This window comes from Diabrotica virgifera, chromosome 10 (assembly GCF_917563875.1).
Source record: "Diabrotica virgifera virgifera chromosome 10, PGI_DIABVI_V3a".
NCBI lineage: Eukaryota > Metazoa > Arthropoda > Insecta > Coleoptera > Chrysomelidae > Diabrotica > Diabrotica virgifera.
The window spans coordinates 147,674,813-147,697,821 of NC_065452.1; the positions used below are offsets into that span (position 1 = coordinate 147,674,813).

Genomic DNA, 23,009 nt, shown 5'->3' on the forward strand with positions numbered 1-23,009 from the left:
TTGTTAATACGGACCTGGATTTTTCTTGTGATTAGTATGTCGGTCGTTTGGGTTTTGAATGAGAGATATGTGTACCAAATATTAAAACAATATACCGGGTGGTTCTAAAGTTATGGCTTAGGAAAGAAATGAGCAAAATCGATAAAACACCCTGTAACTCAGATATAAAAGTCGGTAGGGCAAAAAATTTAGTATATCTAGAATCGCCTTGGTGACCTCTATTAACCATTAAAGTATTTCCGTTTCCCAATGAAACACCCTGTATATTCGAAAAGCTAGTATTTTAACACGAATTTTCAAATAAAGAAAATTTAGCCTGGGTTCATTAGAGACAAAGTTAGCCATGTGTTTTTTTTTAATTCACAGCTAATTTGTTTATAATAATTAAGGAATTTCATTGATGCCATTTTAAGTAATGGGATTTGTATTTTTCTTAAAAAAATTTGCACAAACATTGTACCTTCACAGCACCCTCCACGATTTTTCAAAAATGTAGTTCAAACGATTACTAGGGGGAACATACAAGTCTTCTTCTTCTTTAGGTGCCGTGTCTGTATTCAGACGTTGGCCGTCATCATGTTTACAATTTCCTGAAATCTCTCTCTATCGGCTGCTGCGCGAAATAATTCTTCTACTGTGCAGCCACACCATTGTCTAATATTACGCAGCCATGAAAGTTTCTTTCGACCAATCCATCTCTTTCCCTCCACTTTTCCTTGTATTATAAGGCGAAGCAGATGGTATTTAGGTCCTCTAATTATATGGCCGAAGTATTCTGTTTTTCTCCTCTTTATGATGCTTATGAGCAGACGTTCCGAATTCATCATTTGAAGAACATCTTCATTGCAAGTGTGCGAAACCCACGATATCTTTAGGATTCGTCGATAGCACCACAATTCGAATGCTTCTATTTTGTTTAGCATTGTGGTTTTTAACGTCCATGTCTCACAACCATACAATAGGATAGACCACACATAACATTTCAGCACCTTCTTTCGAATATTCATCGACAGGTTTCTATTACATAAAACTGGTTTCCAGGTCATAAAAGCCTTCCGTGATATTTCGATCCTAGTTATTATCTCTTCATCAGAGTCACAATTTACATTTAACCAGCTGCCAAGGTACTTGAAATGATTTACCCGTTCTAACTCCTCTCCATCAAGAGAAAGCTGACCTTGATCTATATTAATCTTTCCAACTGCCATCCACTTTGTTTTTGAAATGTTGATTTTAAGGCCTCTCCGATAGCTTGCTTCACTGACTAGATTTAGTAGTGTCTGAAGATCTTGTAAATTTTCAGCAAGAATGGCTGTATCGTCAGCGTATCTAATATTGTTGATTACTTCTCCGCCTAGCCTTACTCCCTCTTGTCTAGTAAGTAGCCTTGGTAGCCAGGCAATCGAAAAGTGTATTATGTTGTACTCGGTCGAATGCCTTCTCGAAGTCGATGAAACAAACATAAACGTTCTTTCGGAATTCACAACTTTTTTGTAATAGAACGCGCATACAAAATAGTGCTTCTCTAGTTTCTAGACCATTTCTAAATCCAAATTGCTTATTACCCATTCTATAATTTCTCTTCTCGGTTTTGTATAATACGTAAAAGTATCTTAAGTGTGTGACTCATCAAACTGATTAGTCTAAAATCGCTGCATTTGGTGGGTCTGCTTTTCTTTGGTAATGTTATAAACAGTGACTCAAACCAATCATCTGGTATTTTTCCTTCGTTGTAAATTTTGTTAAAGAAAGTAGGTAATGTTTTCCTCATCCAAAAGTTTAAGTCGCTCAACAGGGATTTGATCTGGTCCAGGTGCTTTATTGTTTTTGGCTTGTTGTATTGCTTTTATGACTTCTGACTTCAGTATACTGGGACCTCTGTCTAACTTGGTAACATACAAGTACACCGAGTTAAAATACCGAAAAAGCAATTTAAAACTAATACAATTTTCTGTTTCTCCGGATCAACTCAATGGATTTTCATCTTTCTTTTTTTAATTTGTATGTAATTTCTACGTACATTACAAATATGCAAATTGTTTATAAACTTATTAATTAATAAACAATCTAATTTGTTTAAACAATTCTTGAAAAAATATTTTTTTACAAAAATCTATTTTTTAAATCATATTATCATTAATGATCATAGAAAAAGTTAAAGTACACTTTAATAAATAAATGATTTTTATCAGATAATTATTTATTGAAGATAATTTATTTATTAAATTATACCTTAACTTTTTCTATGATTAATAACGATAGTATGATTAAAATCATGGATTTTTGGGCAAAAATTATTTTTTCAAAAATTGTTTTAACAAATTAGACTGTTTATTAATTAATAAATGTCTAGACAAATTGCATATTGGTAATGTACAGAAAAATTACAGACAACTTAAAAAAATAACGATCAAAATATATTCAGTAGATACCGAGATATACGAGTCTACTTAAGTTGGAAACATATGGGAAACTTTTTTATTATTAATTTTACGAAAAAAACTTATTCTTCATAAAAAGTTCTGCATGCTCTAAAACCTAAGATTCAATCATCATATATCAAATTTTATCAATATTGTACGAGGTATGTCAAAAAATATGAATTTCGTTCAAGGGTAAAGTACCTTAATTTCTCTGAATATCGAAAATTATTATTATGAAAAGTTGTTTGGAATTAAAAACCAAAATAAAATATGCAATTACATGCTTCTAATTGAAAAAAAAAATATTTTCCAAATTTTTCTCTTTATGAATACCCATCATTTTTATTTATTACAAATTAATATAACTCTTTTATTATTCATTTTACGAAAAAAATTTATTCTTCATAATAAGCTCTGCATGGTCTAAAATCTAAGATACAACTATGATATATCAACTTTTATTAATTTTATACGAGGTGTGTCAAAAAAATATGAATTTCGCTCATGAGTATAGTACCTTTAAATTTTACAATATTTCAATTAGAAGGATGTAATTGCATATTGAAACATAGTTTTTAATTCTAAACAACTTTTTTAATAACAATTTTCAATATTGTGAAAAATAAAGGTACTTTACTCCTGAGTGAAATTCATATTTTTTGACATACCTCGTATAAAATTAATAAAATGTGATATCTGATGGTTGCATTTTCAATTTTAGACCATGCAGCACTTTTTATGAAGAATAACTTTTTTTCGAAAAATTATTAATAAAATTAAAGAGTTATAATATATGTAATAAATAAAAACGAAGTTAAGTATCCATAAATTTGAGAAAAATTTGGAATTTTTTTTTCAGTTAGAAGCATGTAATTGCATATTTGGTCTTGGTTTTTAATTGAAAATAACTTTTCATAATAAGAATTTTCGATATTCAGAGAAATAAAGGTACTTTACCCTTGAACGAAATTCATATTTTTTGACATACCTCGTATAATATTAATAAAATATGATATATGATGATTGATTCTTAGGTTTTAGAGCATGCAGAACTTTTTATGAAGAATAACTTTTTTTCGTAAAATTAATAATAAAAAAGTTTCCCATATGTTTCCAACTTAAGTAGACACGCTGCAGAAAATAATAGTAGTTTTAAGTTGCCTTTTTAGTTTTTGAACTCGTGCATTTGTCGGCTCCCAGCTCCCCCTTCACTTACCACGACTAGTCATTAATTGAACTACATTTTTAAAAATTCGTGTAAAATACCAGCTTTTCTAATATGTAAAATGATTTTTACTACGGACAATATTTTTAAAGTTATTCTAAATGTTTATAAACTACAAAATTTCACAAATTTGGCATTACGATTTTTGACTATATTAGATAATTTGTTTGATCTTTTTTTAGTACATTTTGATAGCATCAGTTTTCTACTTTCATTTGGCATACGCAGAATTACCCTGTCTTCATTATTGTCTGTCTTATGATATTGCAAAATAAAGGTCTCTGGGATAAACAATTAGAATAACTCTTAAACTAATTAATGGATCGGTCTCAAATTTTAAGAGTTTGTTAAGTACCCCAATACCCAACTTTGGGTGAAACACTACAGTTCTAAGGTAATTTTAGTAAAATTTATTAACAAATAACGATTTTCACTTATTTTGCAGTTTGCTTAGTAACAAATTAACTTTTTAACTTTCAAAAATCGGCATTTTGAAGGTTTTTTAATGTTCTAAAAAATTAAATTTTGTAATTTTATGTCGACTACAGTAGACTCCCGTAAGTTCGACCTCGGTTAGTTCGGTCTCCGCTTAGTCCGGCCGGCTCTCTGAGCATTAGTCACACACTTTGCACATCAAAAATCATTATATGTGTTTGTTTCCATGGAGGTGCTCGGATTATCTACTATTGCATCAACTGATGGAGCAGATGTTTCCTCACCCCCTTCTGTATGGAATTCAACTCCCATATCCTCTTCCTCGGATATTGGAACTTCGTGAATTTTTAATCTCATCTGGACTACTGAACCGGCTTCTGGATAAACTATACTGTCTAAATCAAGCAGCTCGTCTATGTCACAATTCGTCTGGCTCAGAAATAGGTGGGAATTGTCTACTGTCGATGGATAACACTCAACAAATTCTTTTAAACCTCCGTTTAATACCACGGGATCTTCTTTGTACTGTCTACCTGTATCCCACTAAAAGATATAAAATTGTTAACACAACTTTTTCGTTATAAGTTTTGCCTGAGACACCAAACTGAACATGATGTTAAAACCATTTAACTGATAGACTAATGTAAACAAAATGTCAACAAAACATCGAGTGAGTAACAACATAACTTAGTCACCTATTTGGTATGTTATAAATTTCTTTCTAAGTAGAGGAGAATAGCTTTGGATGAGGTCATAATAACAGCAAATAAAATTTTAATAATCGAAAAATGTACGAAATGTGAGATTACATAATAATAGGCTATTTATTATGTTCAAAATAAGAGAGCTAAAAGAAACTACAACGTTAACGGGATTTTATTGTCTCCTATGGTCAATGGACCTCTAAATTTGAAAAAACCGCGGAGTGCTACCATTTAAATGGGTGCGTTTTTGAGAAAGGGGTGAATTAGTCCCTAGGCACAGGGCGAATTAGGGTGAGTTCTATGCACTTTTGGTACAGACACGTCTACAGGAAAATTGCTCTAGGTTAAATTTACTATCGAAATATTACATGTTAAAGTAAAAAATATTTTTTTACAAAAATGTATTCAAAAGAAAAGCAAGAAAAAAACACGAAAGAAAGTAATTTTGTTTTTTTGCTACATAACTTTTTTCCACAGGAATATAGGTATAGTCATTGCTTCAGCGAAAAGTAACTTCCACCCTTCCTCTTTAAACCGAAGTTTGGTAAAAGTATCTAGGATTTACAGTTTCCGAAAAATAATTTTTCAAAGTTCGCCGCTCACAGCATTTTTGGGCCATTTTCCCCATTATTTGGCAAACATTGTTCTGTAACTTTTTGCTACGCATTTCTAGGTATACGCAATGGTACACTTAGTAGAAAGAGTCAATTACCTTTAAAATGGTCTATCGTATAAGGTTATACGGCTCTTTTTAAGCAAGTTATGCTTTTTCAAGGTTTTATACTTTTAATGATTTTTGATATTTTTAATGATTACTTTTTAAATTTCTCATTATGATTTTTTCCCTTGTACATTTAGGTATATATATATTCTGGAATAAAAAAGGTTATTTTCTTTACTTTAAAATGGTGTTCCGGAAAGTACTCTAGGACTATTTTTAAAGAAGATATCAGTAGGATATCCAAGGGTATCCGTAATTTGAGAAAAATTAAATTTTTTTTTATTTTTTTAATTAGAAGAATATAATTGCATATTATAACATAATTTTTAATTCCAAATAACTTTTCTTAATAACACTTTTAGATATTGTGAAATATAAAGGTACTTTACTCTTGAGCGAAATTCATATTTACAATTCATATTTAGTAACATACTTCGTACACTATTGATACAATTTTATATCTGATGATTGCATCTTAGGTTATAAACTATGCAGAACATTTTATAAGGAATCACTTTTTTTCATAAAGTTAATAATAAAAAAGTTTTCCATGTGGTTCCAACTTAGTGGGACCTATTGCATGTGTATATGTCACATTTTGAAAAAGCATATCTTGTTTAAAAATAGCCCTAGAATTGTTTACAATACACCATTTTAAAGTCCAGAAAATAAGACCATATTCGACAATGTATATACCTAAATATACAACAAAAAAAGTTATAATGAGAAATTTAAAACTAATCCTAAAATATATCAACAATCATTAAAAGTATAAAATTTTTGAACAACCATATCTGCTTAAAAATAGTCATACAGCCTTCTACAATAGACCATTTTAAAGACAATTTATTGACTTGTCTTCCTATTAAATGTAACAATGCATATACCTAAAGCTACGTAGAAAAAAGTTAGAGACCAATGTTTGAGAAGTAACGAGGAAAATGGGGCAAAATCTCTGTGAGTGGCGAATTTTGAAAAATCATATTTTGGAAACTATAAATTATAGAGACTTTTACCAAACACCATTTTAAGAAGGAAAGATGGAAGTTTATTTTCTGTGAAGCAATGTCTATACCTATATCCCCGTGGAAAAAAGTTATGGGGCAAAAAACAAAATTGCTCTATCATTCGTGTTTTTTTCTTGCTTTTCTTTTGAATAAATTTTTGTAAAAAAAAATATTTTTTACTTTAAAATGTCATCTTTCGATAGTAAATTTAACTTGGAACAATTTTCCTGTAGACGTGTTTGTACGAAAAGTGCATAGAACTCACCCTAATTCGCCCTATGCCTAGGGACTAATTCACTCTTTTTTCAAAAACGCACCCATTTAAATGGTAGCACTCCGCGAGTTTTTCATATTTACAGGTCTGTTGACTATATGAAACAATAAAACCAAGTTAACGTTGTAGTTCCTTTCTGCAATACATAATCAATAGCTTATAAGTACAGGGTTATTCACTATATTTTGACCCACCTGTAAACTGCCTTGTTTACAGAATTAGAAAAAAATGTAAAATACAAAAGTTATTTGATTTTTAAATTATGATTTTTTGACATATATATCATACTAGTGACGTCATCCATCTGGGAGTGATGACGTAATCGACTATTTTTTTAAATGAGAATAGGGGTCGTGTGCTAGCTCATTTGAAAGGTTATTCAATTCTCCATTCAGTAATATAAACATCAAGATAATTATTTATACAGGGTGTCAAATTTTTTTTGAATTAAATTAATTGACACAAAAAGAATAATATATGTAATTTATTTAGTTCAAAATATTTTCTACTGCTGTTTGAAAACAGAAATGAAAGTTTATTGCACAGATAAACATTGCTTTTTGCTTTAATTCAATGTTCAAACTGCCAGGAGGCAGATGGGTGGCAGTTGACCATTGAATTTAAGTGAAAAGTAATGTTTATTTGTTCAATAAACATTTATTTCTGTTTTCTGACAGCAGTAGAATGTATTTTAAATTAAATAAATTATATACATTCTTCTTTTTGTGTCAATTAATTTAATTAAAAAAATTTGTTTTGGACACCTTGTATAAATGATTATCTTAATGTTTATATTACTGAATAGACAATCGAATAACCTTTCAAATGAGCTAGCGCACGACCCCTAAATTCCTCCCCCCTTTCATTTAAAAAAATAGTCGATTACGTCATCACGCCCAGATGGATGACGTCACTAGTATGATATATATGTCAAAAAATCATAATTTAAAAATCGAATAACTTTTGTATTTCACATTTTTTCTAATTCTGTAAATAAAGCAGTTTACAGAGGGGTCAAAATATAGTGAATAACCCTGTACATACAAAAAATTACGTTTTGAATGTGTTAACCCGATAACAAGTACACCATCTAAAAAAGTCTGTAACTTTGTTGTTCTTTACTTCGCATACATTATTCTTTAATTTTTATGTAATACCAGTGGCGGCTCGTGACCTCAGTATGCGGGTAGGCTACACATATAACGTTTAACAATTAACCTCGCTTTAAATTTTTAATTATCTATAAATCTACACTTACCGGCAGAAAAAACCGCCACCCCCAAAAAATGGGCCATTTTTAATGTCTTGTATTTCCTAAACCTCATGTCCGATCTAAGTAATTCTTTTAATATGTTATAGCCTTATTCTTTAACAATATCCCTGTAATAATATTGTTGCTAGACAGGTACATTGTCATTGTATACAGGGTGTACGAATCAAACTGTGTTTTTTTCTCAAACTTTGGAACACCCTGTGGAATGTTCTAGCTTTTATAAAATACTGAAATTAAAACCCAACTATAGCCTCAGGTTTTCTTAACATTACGTTTTTTGTTTCATTCGCTTCTGTTGGATAATAAAAAAGTTAGACACTTTAACAACTACCCCTGCTTTTCGTCAATACAGGGTGTTTTTAAATAAGTACGGCAAACTTTAAGGGGTAATTCTGCATAATAAAATAATGACAGTTCGCTTTATAAACGTATGCCCGCAAATGCTTTGTTTCCGAGATAGGGGGTGTTGAAATTGTTCTTACAAACTGACGATTTATTTATTGCTCTAAAACGGTTTGTGATATGCAAATAAAATTTGGTAGATTTTAAGAGGTAGTTATTGCGCATTTTTTGGCATACAATTAAGAATTTTAAATTCACCATTGACGTGCATACGGGATATATCTAAAATGTTTATACCCGTATGCACGCCAATGGTGAATATAAAATTCTTAATTGTATGCCAAAAAATGCGCAATAACTATCTCTTAAAATCTACCAAATTTCATTTGCATATCACAAACCGTTTTAGAGCAATAAATAAGTCGTCAGTTTGTAAGAACAATTTCAACACCCCCTATCTCGGAAACGAAGCATTTACGGGCATACGTTTATAAAGCAAACTGTCATTATTTTATCATGCAGAATTACCCCTTAAAGTTTGGGGTACTTATTTAAAAACACCCTGTATTGACGAAAACAGGGGTAGTTGTTAAAGTGCCTAACTTTTTTATTATCCAACATAAACGAATGAAACAAAAAACATAATGTTAAGAAAACCTGAGGCTATAGTTGGGTTTTAATTTTAGTATTTCATAAAAGCTAGAACATTCCACAGGGTGTTCCAAAGTTTGAGAAAAAAACACAGTTTGATTCGTAAACCCTATATACAATGACAATGTACCTTTCTATCAACAATATTATTACAGAGATATTGCTAATGAATAAGGCTATAACATATTAAAAGAATTACTTAAATCGGACATCAGGTTTAGGAAATACAAGACATTAAAAATGACCCATTTTTTGGGGTGGCTGTTTTTTCTGCCGGTAAGTGTATATAATATAACACAGTTCGTCAGTTTAACTTTAAATTATCCAAATTGTATTGAAACACAATAAAAATATAATCGACCACTGATAAATTTTATTCGACAAATAACTATTCACAGATTTATTTCTCGTTGGTGAATTATTACTAAATTAATATAAAATTAAAATGCCCTTCAATAGACCGATCTCAAATTTACCTGTTTATTATTCACTTTTCATAAACAAATTTAAATTGTCCTACCTATTTTTATTAAATACTTAACCTACTAATAACAGCCAAAATAAAAAAACAATTTAAAGCAGCTTCACAACACACAAGAGAAACAACTGATACAATTTTGTAGGCTAGTTCGGCTAAAAGATTCTGTGCCTATCCGCCTGCTTTAAAAATTCGTAGAGTCGACCCTCCCGCTAAGGACAAGTTCGCGTAAAGAGAGAGAGATTCGGACGATTCGGTGTTGTCGTCGTTCTATTTCAGGCTACTTTTCCAAGTGCCTGACCTAGGAAGAATATAGAATCTTATGCACTACTACTGATACTACAAGGGGCGTACAATAATTATTATAACTTCGGAGAAAATTTTTTGGATATTTTTATAATAATTTGGATAATTTTTGCTTTTTTATTGTAGGTATTGTGTCAAAATTTATAAATTACAATTTTGAAATAAGTAATTTATATTAATAATTTATATTATTGCACTACATTTGAAGAGGGTAGGCGGCGCCTACCTTGCCTACCCCGACGGGCCGCCCCTGTGTAATACATATACATATTAATTTAGTTTATAAAAAAAAGTGGTAAACCAGGACAACATTATAGTAATCCAGGGAAATAAAGTTTTTCTCAGGACAGAAAATTATGCATCGCACTTAATTATCCAGGCAACTGATAACCTTTTTGTTTATTGTATACCTATAGAAAGAAAACCTACCTGTTTCCTGCCTTGAGTTCGGAGCCGTTTTTTAATTACTAACAATTTAGTACGAAAAAACGCGAGATTTTCGACTTTTTGCACTCCATTAAAAAGCTAAATAGTTGACATAAAATTAAAAAATTTGATTGTTCAAAGATTTGATTGTTCTAAATGTTTATAAACAACAAACTTTAAAAAATTTATCATTAGGATTTTTGACTATTATCAATCTTTTTTAATACAACTTGATAACTCTACTACTTTCATTTAGCAGACGCAGAATTGCCCTATCTAATATCTTTATTATTTTCTGTCCTATGTTAATGCAAAATACTGGTCTCTGGGATAAACAAATATAATAACTTTTAAAGTAATTAATGGATGGGTCTCAAATTTTGAGGGTTTGGTAAATACACAATATCCAACTTTGGGTGAAACACCAAAATTCTACGTTAGATTTAATAAAAGCTATTAACAAACAATGATTTTCACTTATTTTGCGGTTTGCGAAGCAACAAATTGACTTTTTTGCGAAGAAAACTTTCAAAAATCAGCATTTTGAAGCCTTTTCAATGTTCTGAAAAATCAATGTTTTATACACTAAGCATCAAAATTAACACCCCACCTTAAAAATTTGACATTTTTGATGTCTCGTATTTCCTAAACCTGTTGTCCGATTTGAGTGATTTTTTTAGTGTATTATAGCTTTATAGTCCAGGGCGCATCTGTTTTGAGATGGACGTTGAGAGGTGACTCAAATTTTTTTGCAGAAATTGCTTGAAAATAACTCAAATAATAATATTTGAGTTATCCTCCTACTCAAAATGGTCCGGAACATTGTTTAAATAATCAAAATGTCAAAATATGAAGGAAAAATTCGATTTTTTATTGGTTTTTTGATTATAACTTTAAAACTATTCATTTCTGAGAAAAGTTGCACTGACATAAAAGTTGCGTAATTAAATTTCCTACAATACAGAATTGGTTAAAGATTTAAAAAATTGTCACCCTTGTTGCAAAATTGCAATAATTTCGAAAAAAAACCATACAAAAACAAGTATTCGCATATTACGTTTTTAAACCATTTATGCTACACTTAGGACCTTCATATTTTACCCAGAAAAACTTTATGATATAGTAAAACAACACTGTAAATTTCATTAAGATCGGTTTAATAGATTTTGCAAAAAAAAATCATTTTTTTAAAATGTTGCAGGACTGAAAATAAAGCAGATAGCAAGTTGAATTTTTTTTTGCTTATAGAAGTGTACTGTACCTTTCATTTGCAATTTGCAAAAGTAAGATTGATTAATTACCACGGCTTCAGGAAATTTTTTAAATAAATATTAATTTTTGGTGCTACGCGCACGACAGCGGTGTTCGATTCACACAAGTTGATTTCCACCAAAATTTCTTCCAATCTTTATCTAATATATTACATATTTTCTTACTCTATATTTTGTTGTATTTTAATATTTTAATTCCACAAAAATCAAACTAATTTTATTATTGTTTGTAAAATATTGTTTAAACAATTGCATATGTTTAAAAATAATAAACTTTTATTCTCTAAGTTAAAATATATGAACAAAAAAAGTTTTTGCCAAATAAACTGTTATTTCAAAGGATAGAGTATGTGTTTTTATTTTGCAATAAACAAATTTATTTATTTATATCGAAATGTAATAAAAATTAAAATGTATCAATTATTATCAAAGGTCATTGGAATGCCCAATCAGAGCAAACTATCCGCTGTCCTGCGCGTAGCATCAATTTAATGTTTATTTTAAAAAATTCCTGACTCCGTGGTAGTTAATCGATTTCAATTTTGCAAATTGCAAATGAAAGGTACAATAAACTTCTAAACGAAAAAAAAATTTAACTTGCTATCTGTTTTATTTTCAGTCCTGTAACATTTTGAAAAAATGAAATTTTTTTGCGAAAGCTGGATAGCAAAATTTATTTTGCAAAATCTATTGAACCGATCTTAATGGAATTTACAGTATTGTTTTATTATGTCATAAAGTTTTTCTGTGTGAAATATGAAGGTCCTAAGTTTAGCATAAATGGTTGAAAAACGTAAAATGCGAATATTTGTTTTTGTATGTTTTTTTCGCAATTATTGCTATTCTGAAACAAGGGTGACTATTTTTAAAATTTTTAACCAATTCTATATTGTAGGAAATTTAATCACGATACTTTTATGTCAGCACAACTTTTCTCGGAAATGAATACGTTTAAAGTTATAATCAAAAAACGAAGAAAAAAATCGAGTTTTTCCTTCATTTTTTGGCATTTTGATTATTTAAACAATGTTCCGGACCTTTTTGAGAGGGAGGATAACTCAAATATTATTATTTGAGTTATTTTCAAGCAATTTCTGCAAAAAAAAATTGAGTCACCTCTCAACGTCCAAAGTACGTAATATTTTTACAGATGCGCCCTGGTCTATTATTCTTCAAGAATATCGAAGTAGTAATATTATTGCTAAACAGGTAAGTGTCATTGTATACCGGGTGTAACAATGATAGTGTGTTTTTTCCTCAAAGTTTGGAACACCCTGTGGAATATTCTAGTATATACAAAATATTGAAATTAAAACTCGACTGTAGCCTTAGGCTTTTTTAACATTTTGCTTTTTGATGTATTCGCTTATGTGGGATAATAAAAAAGTTAGGTACTTTAACAACTAGCCATGTTATTCATCAATACAGGGTGTTTCTAAATAAGTGCGACAAACTTTAAGGGGTAATTCTGCATGAAAAAATAATAACCGTTTGCTTTAGAAAAACAATATGTCCACAAATGCTTCGTTTCCGAGTTACGGGATGTTGAATTTTTTCTTACAAACTGACGATTTAGGTACTTATTGCTCTAAAACTGATTCGAGATATACAAATGAAATTTGGTAGGTTTTAAGAGGTAGTTATTGCGCATTTTTTGACATACAACTAAGAATTTTATATTCACCATTGGCGTGCATACGGGATTTATCTAAAATGTTTATAACCGTATGCACTCCAATGGTGAATATAAAATTCTTAATTGTATGTCAAAAAATGCGCAATAACTGCCTCTTAAAACCTACCAAATTTCATTTGCATATCTCAACCAGTTTTAGAGCAATAAATAAATCGTTAGTTTGTAAGAAAAAATAAGAAAAAAAACATCCCGTATCTCGGAAACAAAGCACTTGCGGACATATGTTTATAAAGGAAACGGTCATTATTGTTTCATGCAGAATTACTCCTTAAAGTTTGTCGCACTTATTTAGAAACACCGTGTATTGATGAATAACATTGCTAGTTGTTAAAGTACCTAACTTTTTTATTATCCCACATAAGCGAATACACCAAAAAGCAAAATGTTACAAAAGCCTAAGGCTACAGTTGAGTTTTAATTTCAATATTTTATATACGCTAGAATATTCCACAGGGTGTTCCAAACTTTGAGAAAAAAACACACTATCATTGTTACACCAGGTATACAATGACACTTACCTATTTAGAAATAATATTATTACATCGATATTCTTAAAGAATAAAGCTATAATATACCAAAAACATCCCTCAAATCGGACAACAGGTTTAGGAAATACGAGACATCAAAAATGTCCCATTTTTAAGGTGGTGCGTTAATTTTGATGCTTAGTATATAATAACTAAAAAATAGTGGTCACATACCTGGATTATTTAGTGTCCCGAACATGGTATATTTTTTGCTTATTTCGCTGGAGCATAGATGTGAGTTATACTAAACTTGTCAACGTCGCAAATCGTCCCTACAGTTAAACTATCCACATAAACAGCTATGCAGTTGTCGATCAACTGGACGCTCCCTGTCATAATTTGAAATTTGCTAATGCGCAATGTTTATTGCTATTTCGGTTCAGCTGTACATCCCTTTATATTAGAATAATAGTGACTTACCTCTACAATAAAACTTCTTAGTCGCTCTAACTTTGATCCCAAATAATTATATGCAGTTGTATCACTATCGAGCAGAACAATAACGTCAAAGGAATCTCTCTTTTCCCACACCTCTTGAATTGACTCATTCAAACGCAATCCCAATGTGTTAGCTGAGAGGCTATAAAAACAATTGGAGTAAAAAACATAGTAAGAAATATATAACTTAAGAATATTACCATTTCAGTGGAAATACAAGATTTAAAGAATAAAACAGACAAATTAGATTATATTATGTGAGGTCGTTAAGGCTAGCTCTGCCCGTGCCGTGCTTAGCGAAAACGCAGTATCTGCAAAAATCTGAAAAAATTAGATTTACACATTTTTCTAACCCAAATGTGCATATCTATCTTATTTGCTTACTAAAAATGACGTAAGTTAAGCCAAAATACATTAAACACAACGCATTTTATGCCGTATGCCGTATATGCAAAAATGTTCATGGATACTTAGAATAAATGCGTCATCTGAAAAATACTTAGAAAAACGCCGTATTTAAAGGTCACTTGCCGTGTTTATCCTAAGCAGGCACTAGATGCGGCGTTCTGTCTAAGCATTTGACCAGTGGTGTCATGGCAAAATTAGCAGTGCGGGAACGCAGTGCCGGAACGCACTGCTAATTTTTGTTTACAAAACCTAAATTCTCTATTATTTTTTTTTCTTTTCTTAACCAGTGCGGGAACGGCGTTCCCACGCGTTCCCACACCATGACACCACTGCATTTGACATATTTTTACAGCATGTGTAAAATTTTTAATAAGGTTAGTTTGTTGCCATTTTTCAACGAGAACGGTTGTTTGATATAATTTTTTAAATATGTCAAATAGAACAAAGTTAATACTGCAGAAGGCTATTTTTTCTTTATCAACAGAAAATTTAAACACCTATGTTTGAGTTGTTGGTGATTAAGAAATAATGTGTGGTTCTAAAAACAATGCGGTACTACTAAGTGAGACAAATACTTCCACTAAATGTGGAGTTTCCTGAGGTATAGCGGAGTTTCCTATGTGTATGTATATTGTTGTTGATGCGACATTCTATTATTACGTTACATCAGACATTTTCAACAGCGCAAATTTTATAAAGTTTGTTCGAAATATGAATTTTGGTACGAAGTATTTTGGTCGCCGTATGTCGTAGAATTTCCAAATAAAAAATGTGGTATAAAAGTACATAGTTAAATCAATGTCTAATAATTAATAGTTAAAAATAAACTTGATCGTAAATTTTAATCGTTTCTGGAATGTTTTTAATTTTAGAATGCAAGAAACGCCCCTTAGCGGCAAACTTATTAATTCCAAAATTGTTTCCAGCACTTTTTTGTCCATTTTAATGACACACTTTTATAAAAAATGTTTTTTATTCTCCTTTTTCATCGTTATATTGTATTTATTATAAGTAGACTCCCTCTATAACGAGAACTGAAATGGCAGACTAATTACCTCGTTATACGCGGATCTCGTTATATCAGACAACAATAATATTGTGCATACATAATATACAGGGTGTAACAAAAATACAGGTCATAAATTAAATCACCTATTCTGGGACCAAAAATAGTTCGAATGAATCTAACTTACCTTAGTACAAATATGCACATAAAAAAAGTTACAGCCCTTTGAAGTTACAAAATGAAAATCGATTGTTTCGAATATATCGAAAACTATTAGATTTTTTTTATTGAAAATGGACATGTGGCATTTTTATGGCAGGAATATCTTAAAGAAAAATTATAGTGAAATTTGTGCATCCCATAAAAATTTTATGGGGGTTTTGTTCCCTTAAACCCCCCAAACTTTTGTATACGTTCCAATTAAATTATTATTGTGATACCATTAGTTAAATTCAATATTTTTAAAACTTTTTTGGCTCTTAGTATTTTTTCGACAAGGCAGTTTTTATCGAGTTGCGGCTGCTTTTCTAATTTGTTTACATTAAGATTTTATGGGGGTTTTGTTCCTTTAAACCCCCCAAATGGTTGTGTACGTTCCAATTAAACTATTACTGCGATACCATTAGTTAAACACAGTGTTTTTAAAAATTTTTTGGTTCTTTGTATTTTTTCGATAAGGCACCTTTTATCGAGATGTGGCTTCTATTTTAATATGGTTCAAAGTATACCTAAAAATGTAAATCATAAATAAATTTTCCTATTATTATCAAGTCTCCATTCCATAATCGTACTTTGCCATATACAAATATGTGGTGGATTTGACAAAATATGCAAAATATCTCGATAAAAACTGACTTTTCGAAAAATTACTAAGAGGCAAAAAATTTTTTAAAACATTGAATTGTATAGAAGTATTTAAATTTAAAATAAATGAAAAACCTATTTTAAGATGGGGAAAAAAGATTTATTTCGCGACCGTCATAGCGACCGTCATCTCTTCGACGAACTAAATTTTGTACGTATCTATATTATGTGTATCTATACATAAATTGTATAAAGTATTTAAATTTAAAATAAATGTAAAACCTATTTTTCGATAGGGAAAAAGGATTTATTTCGCGACCGTCATCGCGACCGTCATCTCTTCGGCGAAATAAATTTTGTACGTATACGTATTGAAGTGAAAACTTCTTTAGGGACGTTGTGCACTTTTTGGATGGGAAAAAGTATTAAATTGGCGACCGTCATCGCTTCGAAGAAATAAATTTTTGAAGTGGAAACTTCTTGAGGGTCGTTGTGCACTTTTTGGATGGGGAAAATTATTAAATTAGCGACCGTCATCGTTTCGACGAAATAAATTTTTGAAGTGAAAATTTCTTTAGGGACGTTGTGCACTTTTTATATAGGGAAAAAGTATTGAATTAGCGAACGTCATCGCGACCGTCATCGCTTCGGCAAAATAAATTTTTAAAGTGAAAACTTCTTTTGGGGACGTTGTGCACTTTTTAGATGGGGAAGAAGTATTGAATTAGCGACCGTAATCGCTTCGGCGAAATAAATTTTTGAAGTGAAAACTTCTTTAGGGACGTTGTGCACTTTTTGGATGGGGAAAATTATTAAATTTGGATGGGGAGAAAGTAATAAATAAGCGACCGTCATCGCTTCGACGAAATAAACATTTGAAGTAAAAACTTCTTTATGGACGTTGTGCTCTTTTTGGATGGAAAAAAGTATTAAATTATCGACCGTCATCCCGACCGTCATCGCTTCGATGAAATAAATTCGTGAAGTGAAAACTTCTTGAGGGACGTTGTGCACTTTTTGGATGGGGGGAAAAGTATTGAATTATGGACAGTCATCGCTCCGACGGGATAAATATTTGAAGTGAAACTTCTTTAGGGACGTTGTGCACTTTTCCGATGGAAAAAAGCATTAAATTGGCGACCGTCATCGCTTCGATGAAATCAATTTTTGAAGTGGAAACTTCTTGAGGGACGTTGTGCACTTTTTGGATGGGGAAAAATATAAATTAGCGACCTTTATCGCTTCGACGAAATAAATTTTTGAAGTGAAAACTTCTTTAGGGATGTTGTGCACTTTTTGGATGGGGGAAAAGTATTGAATTAGGGACCGTCATCGCTTCGACGAAATAAATATTTGAAGTGAAACTTATCTAGGGACGTTGTGCACTTTTTCGATGTAAAAAAGTATTAAATTAGCGACCGTCATCGCTTCGATGAAATCAATTTTTGAAGTGGAAACTTCTTGAGGGATGTTGTGCCCTTTTTGTATGGGGAAAATATTATATTAGCGAACCTTCATCGCTTCGACGAAAAAAATTTTTGAAGTGAAAACTTCTTGAGGGACGTTGTGCACTATTTGGATAAGGAAAAATTATTAAATTAGCGACCGTCATCGCTTCGACGGAATAAATTTTTTAAGTGAAAACTTTTATAGGGACGTTGTGCACTTTTTGTATGGAAGAAAAGTGTTGAATTAGGGCCGTAATCGCTTCGACGAAATAAATATTTGAAATGAAACTTATTTAGGGACTTTGTGCACTTTTTCGATGTAAAAAAGTATTAAATTAGCGACCATCATCGCTTCGACGAAATAAATATTTGAAGTGAAAACTTCTTGAGGGACGTTGTGCACTTTTTGGATGGGGAAAAAGTAGTAAATTAGCGACCGTTATCGCTTCGACGAAATAAATTTTTTAATTGAAAATTCCTTTAGGGACGTTGTGCACTTCATGGATGGGGAAAAAATATTGAATTTGCGACCGTCATCACTTCGCTGAAATAAATTTTGTACATATATAAATTATGTGTATGTATACACAAAAATAGCATAGGGCATACGCATCGCGTATATCGTATATGATATACATAGATATAGCACTTCTTTTAGGATGGGATAAAAGCATTGAGCTCGTAATTTATATACTATAAGAAGTTTTCACTTCTGTCTGTCGGCACTCCCACGAGTGCCTTTAATTTTTTTTACAATATTCAGTATCGGCCAATAGATAAACAGAACAGGAAGAAGGTATAGGTAGGCGGTGGATTTTTATTAAAGCACTACCCTCGATAACCGCACAGATGTTGGGAATTTATGTATACATAGCTGGGGTATTTACTTATAGCCATTACAGCACTAAAAATAAATAAAGAATAATAAATATACATGTATAATACAATAATAAGGATACTTAATGTGATAAGATATGTAGACGATACAGTAATTCTATCAGATAATATTAAAGGTCCCCAAATTCTGCTTGATCGTATTCACGAGGTAGGAGAGGAAATGGGCATTAAAATAAACTCAAACAAAACCAAATTTTTAGTGTTTAGTCGTGACCCACATCCCGATGCAAAGCTTCAATTAAACGGAGTCCAAGTTGAGAAAGTTCACAAAATGACATATTTGGGAACTGTCATAACGGACCAACTAGATCCAGACATAGAAATAAAACGTAGAATAGCAATGACTAAAACTACTTTTATTAAAATAAAGTAATTTCTTTGCAATAATCATCTCAGTTTAGAACTAAGACAAAGAATGGTCAAGTGCTATGTTTGGTCCGTACTTTTGTATAGTGCAGAAGTGTGGACGCTAAAAGTATCGATCATGAACAGAATTGAAGTATTGGAAATGTGGTTTCATAGACGGATGCTGAAGATACCCTGGACAGCAAGAAAAACTAATGAAGAAGTACTAAGGAAGGTCAACAAAGATAGAGAACTGCTAAAGACTGTTAAACATCGAAAAATGTCTTATCTGGGGCATATAGTGAGGGGAAGTCGATATAAAATATTACAACTGATCCTTAAAGGCAAAATAGAGGGCCGTAGAGGTGTAGGAAGAAAACAAGTTTCTTGGTTAAAAAACATTCGTGAATGGAGTCAGACATCAAATGAAGGGCAATTATTCCATATTGCAGAAGATCGACCATAATTCTGATATGGCACGTGAAGAAGAAGAAAGATACATATTTTACGATTTCATTTTTCCTCGTTATATCCAAATATGCCTCGTTATAGAGGTGTTCAGTTCAATAGGAATTTCATGGGACATCTAGTGTACCTCGTTATAAGCGAAACCTCGAAATAACCGTGTTCGTTATAGAGCGAGTCTACTGTATTATAAAATAAGAAAATGCTTAGCGCAAACGCAGTACTGCATTCTTTCTAAGGAGGAAGAAGTTAATTTATGTAGTATACTTAGAAAGAACGCAGTAACATGAGTTTTTAGAGTATATAATATATATTTTGCCAATCGTATGTATAAATATGAATTATATGATATTTATTATGTATACAGGGTGAGTCACCACTAACGCGACGGAAGATTACAGCCAAATGGTAAAAGATTTGAAAAAAATTTTAATTAGTAGTTTGTAAGTTGATAAAATCTACATTTTAAAATTATTTTGAAATATACAGGATGTCCCAATAAATGGCGGCGTATCAAAGTTATATTTTTTCTTATGGAACACCCTGTATTTTATTGCATTTTTAATTGTCCGCAAAAATAAGGTATAGTTTTATAAGGCTTCCCTATACCTATATACAGAGTGTTCTGAGTTATGTTGACTTTTCTTAAAATGTAAAGTTTTAAAAGAAGGCTTATTCCCAAGTTATTTAAGAAATTATAAAAAAAATACTTTTACATCTAAATAGTTGGATATTGGTTGAATGTATTCCATGATTGATTATTACACATTTATTTACAGGGTGTTCAACATTTACAGTTTCATTATTGGATTATTCAATGTGTCATATGATGCTTATTTTAAATGGAACACCATGTATATTAATTATTAATTATATTAAACGAAGTCACCTCTTTTGAATGTTATATGGATGTCCTATACCTAGGTCTAATAGTTTTTGCGTAATTTACAATTATTTAAATTCTTAATCTGTAAATCGATTTTAAAACCAAAGATGTATCTCATTGTATGACATCGTCATTTTATGACAGTACGGTCTGGTAATTATCAAAAATATAAACATCCATGAATGATATTCAAATTTAATTGTTCCTAAAAATGAATAACCACGTTATCTACGAAAGAGTAGACATGGTACTTTGCATTGGGGAGTGTTTGCAAAATTGTATCTTACTCTAAAGTTTACGCTCAAAAGTAGGTGTCCTGATAGAAGACAAGCAAAAAAGGACGTTTTTGAGAAATTTTGGAAAGTTAAATAAAAATAAACCAGTTATTTGTGATCACGTCAAGGAACTTGATGTCCTGCTTTCTGTTACGGAAAACTCAAATACCAGTAAAGAAAAAATTTCGGGTAAATCAGTCAAATGACTGTTAGAATACTTAAGAGAAATCACTATTATCCATATAAAACTCAACTATAAAAGTATTAGACCAAACAGGATTATGATAAATGTTTAACTTATCGTTTATGGACTTCAGACTTTATAGAAGATCCTGATTTTTTTAATGTATTGTATACAGACCAATATACCTACTTTTCATAATAATGGTCTAGAAAATAGACATAACTTTCATTTCATTATGATACAGTAAACAAACATTTATTTCGTACAGTTTAAAAATCGAGAGTGCATAAATATTATTTTTAAAATCAATTTACCGTTCAAGAAAATTGTAAATTACGCAAAAACTATGACTCCTACTTATGGAACATCCCTATACCATTCGAAAGACGAACCTGTGTTTAGTATAATAATTTATTAACATACATGGTGTTTTATTTAAAATAAGCACCATATGACACATTAAATAATCCAATAATGAAACTGTAAATTTTGAGCACCCTGTAAATAAATGTGTAATAATCAATCATGGAATACATTAATTATAAAATAATTACCAGACCGTACTGTCATAAAATGACAATGTCATACAATGCCATTGATTAACTACATCTTTTGTTTTAAAATCGATTTACAGATTAAGAATTTTAATAATTGTAAATTACGCAAAAACTATGACACCTAGGTAGAGGACATCCATATACCATTCGAAAGAGGTAGATTTGTTTAGTATAATTATTTATTAATATATGTACATGGTGTTCCATTTAAAATAAGAATCATATGACACATTGAATAATCCAATGGTAAAACTGTAAATTTTGAACACCCTGTAAATAAATGTGTAACAATTAATCATGAAATACATTCAACCTATATCCAAATATTTAGATGTATGTAAAAGTATTTTTTTCATAATTTCTTAAATAACTTGAGAATAAGCCTTCTTTTAAAACTTTACATTTTAAGAAAAGTCACCATAACTCAGAACACTCTGTACATAGGTATAGGCCTTATGAAACTATACCTTATTTTTTGTAGACAATTAAAAAATGCAATAAAATATAGGGTGTTCCATAAGAAAAAATATAACTTTGATACGCCGCCATTTATTGGGACGTCCTGTATATTTCAAAATAATTTTAAAATGTAGATTTTATCAACTTACAAACCACTAATTAAAAATGTTTTTCAAATTTTTTACCGTTTCGCTGTAATCTTCCGTCGGGTTAGTGGTGACTCACCCTGTATAAAGTAGAAAACAAAAAAAAATTCTAAATAGTTTTCAACGGCTAGACATTTAAACAAAAACCGATTTTACTCAAATGTGATCTCTCTGCAGATACGGCGCTTTTCCTAAGAACGGCAGAGCTTTCCACACTTCGACATATAGAGATCTTTTGTGCATACCTTAATCTAGTTAAACTCTAGGATGTCAATACTTGAAATCCTAGAGTTGACGAGCATCCTAGCTGACTTGTTTCCTACGTCAGACTAGAGTGACCTCTTCTAGGAATTTTAGTAGTTTGCAGAACAGTGCTACGCAGTTGCATAATATATGCAGCTTGGTCAATGGTTGACCAAGATTGCCAACAAGTAATAGATAGCAAAAATATAGCTAGACAGAAGTGTCTACAAAGGAATTCCCAATTGAATAGAAGGACATATGAAGAACTGAGAAAAAAAGCAAAGAGAATATGTAGAAGGAAAAAGAAAAAAATGTTGAATAGAAAAATACAACAACTTACAGATTATAGTAACAGAAGATAGACTAAAAAATTGTACAACGAAACCAATCAATACACACAAGGATACATGACAAGAACAACAGTTTGCAAGGGCAAAAATGGGGCAATTTCAGCGAGAAAGAGCAGCTAATGAAAAGGTGGAAAGAGTATTTTTAAGAGTTCTTAAACCCAGAAAAACTACAAAACCAAGATGAAGAAATAATTCACCACACAGCAGAACAACTAGTTGAGCAACCAATATTGGAAGAAACTACAAACGTCATAAAACATCTAAAAAATAACAAAGCGCCTGGCACAAATGGAATAACTGCAGAACTGATAAAGAATGGTGGACATGTGCTATGGAAGA

General features: G+C 31.0%; 3 protein-coding genes across 10 annotated transcripts in view; 2 read left to right on the forward strand and 1 right to left on the reverse strand.

The window, feature by feature from the left end:
- Nucleotides 1-23,009, reverse strand: part of LOC126893466 (protein claret segregational-like) — a 649,821-nt gene that overhangs the window by 502,129 nt on the left and 124,683 nt on the right. The gene's annotated exons all lie outside the window — the stretch shown is intronic.
- Nucleotides 1-23,009, forward strand: part of LOC126893469 (protein disulfide-isomerase A6 homolog) — a 504,458-nt gene that overhangs the window by 376,969 nt on the left and 104,480 nt on the right. Inside the window, exon 8 of one of the 4 annotated variants that reach the window (XM_050663722.1) lies at nt 10,256-10,325. The exons of 2 other annotated variants lie outside the window; for them this stretch is intronic. In XM_050663722.1, the coding sequence (XP_050519679.1) occupies nt 10,256-10,310 (55 nt within the window). In that variant the 3' untranslated portion in view covers nt 10,311-10,325. Of the gene's footprint in view, nt 1-4,315; nt 4,683-10,255; nt 10,326-23,009 lie in introns of those variants that run through there. One more of the 4 variants, XM_050663714.1, reaches the window with a different exon arrangement.
- The window catches only part of LOC126893468 (protein disulfide-isomerase A6 homolog), a 250,979-nt gene that overhangs the window by 52,285 nt on the left and 175,685 nt on the right, over nt 1-23,009 (forward strand). The gene's annotated exons all lie outside the window — the stretch shown is intronic.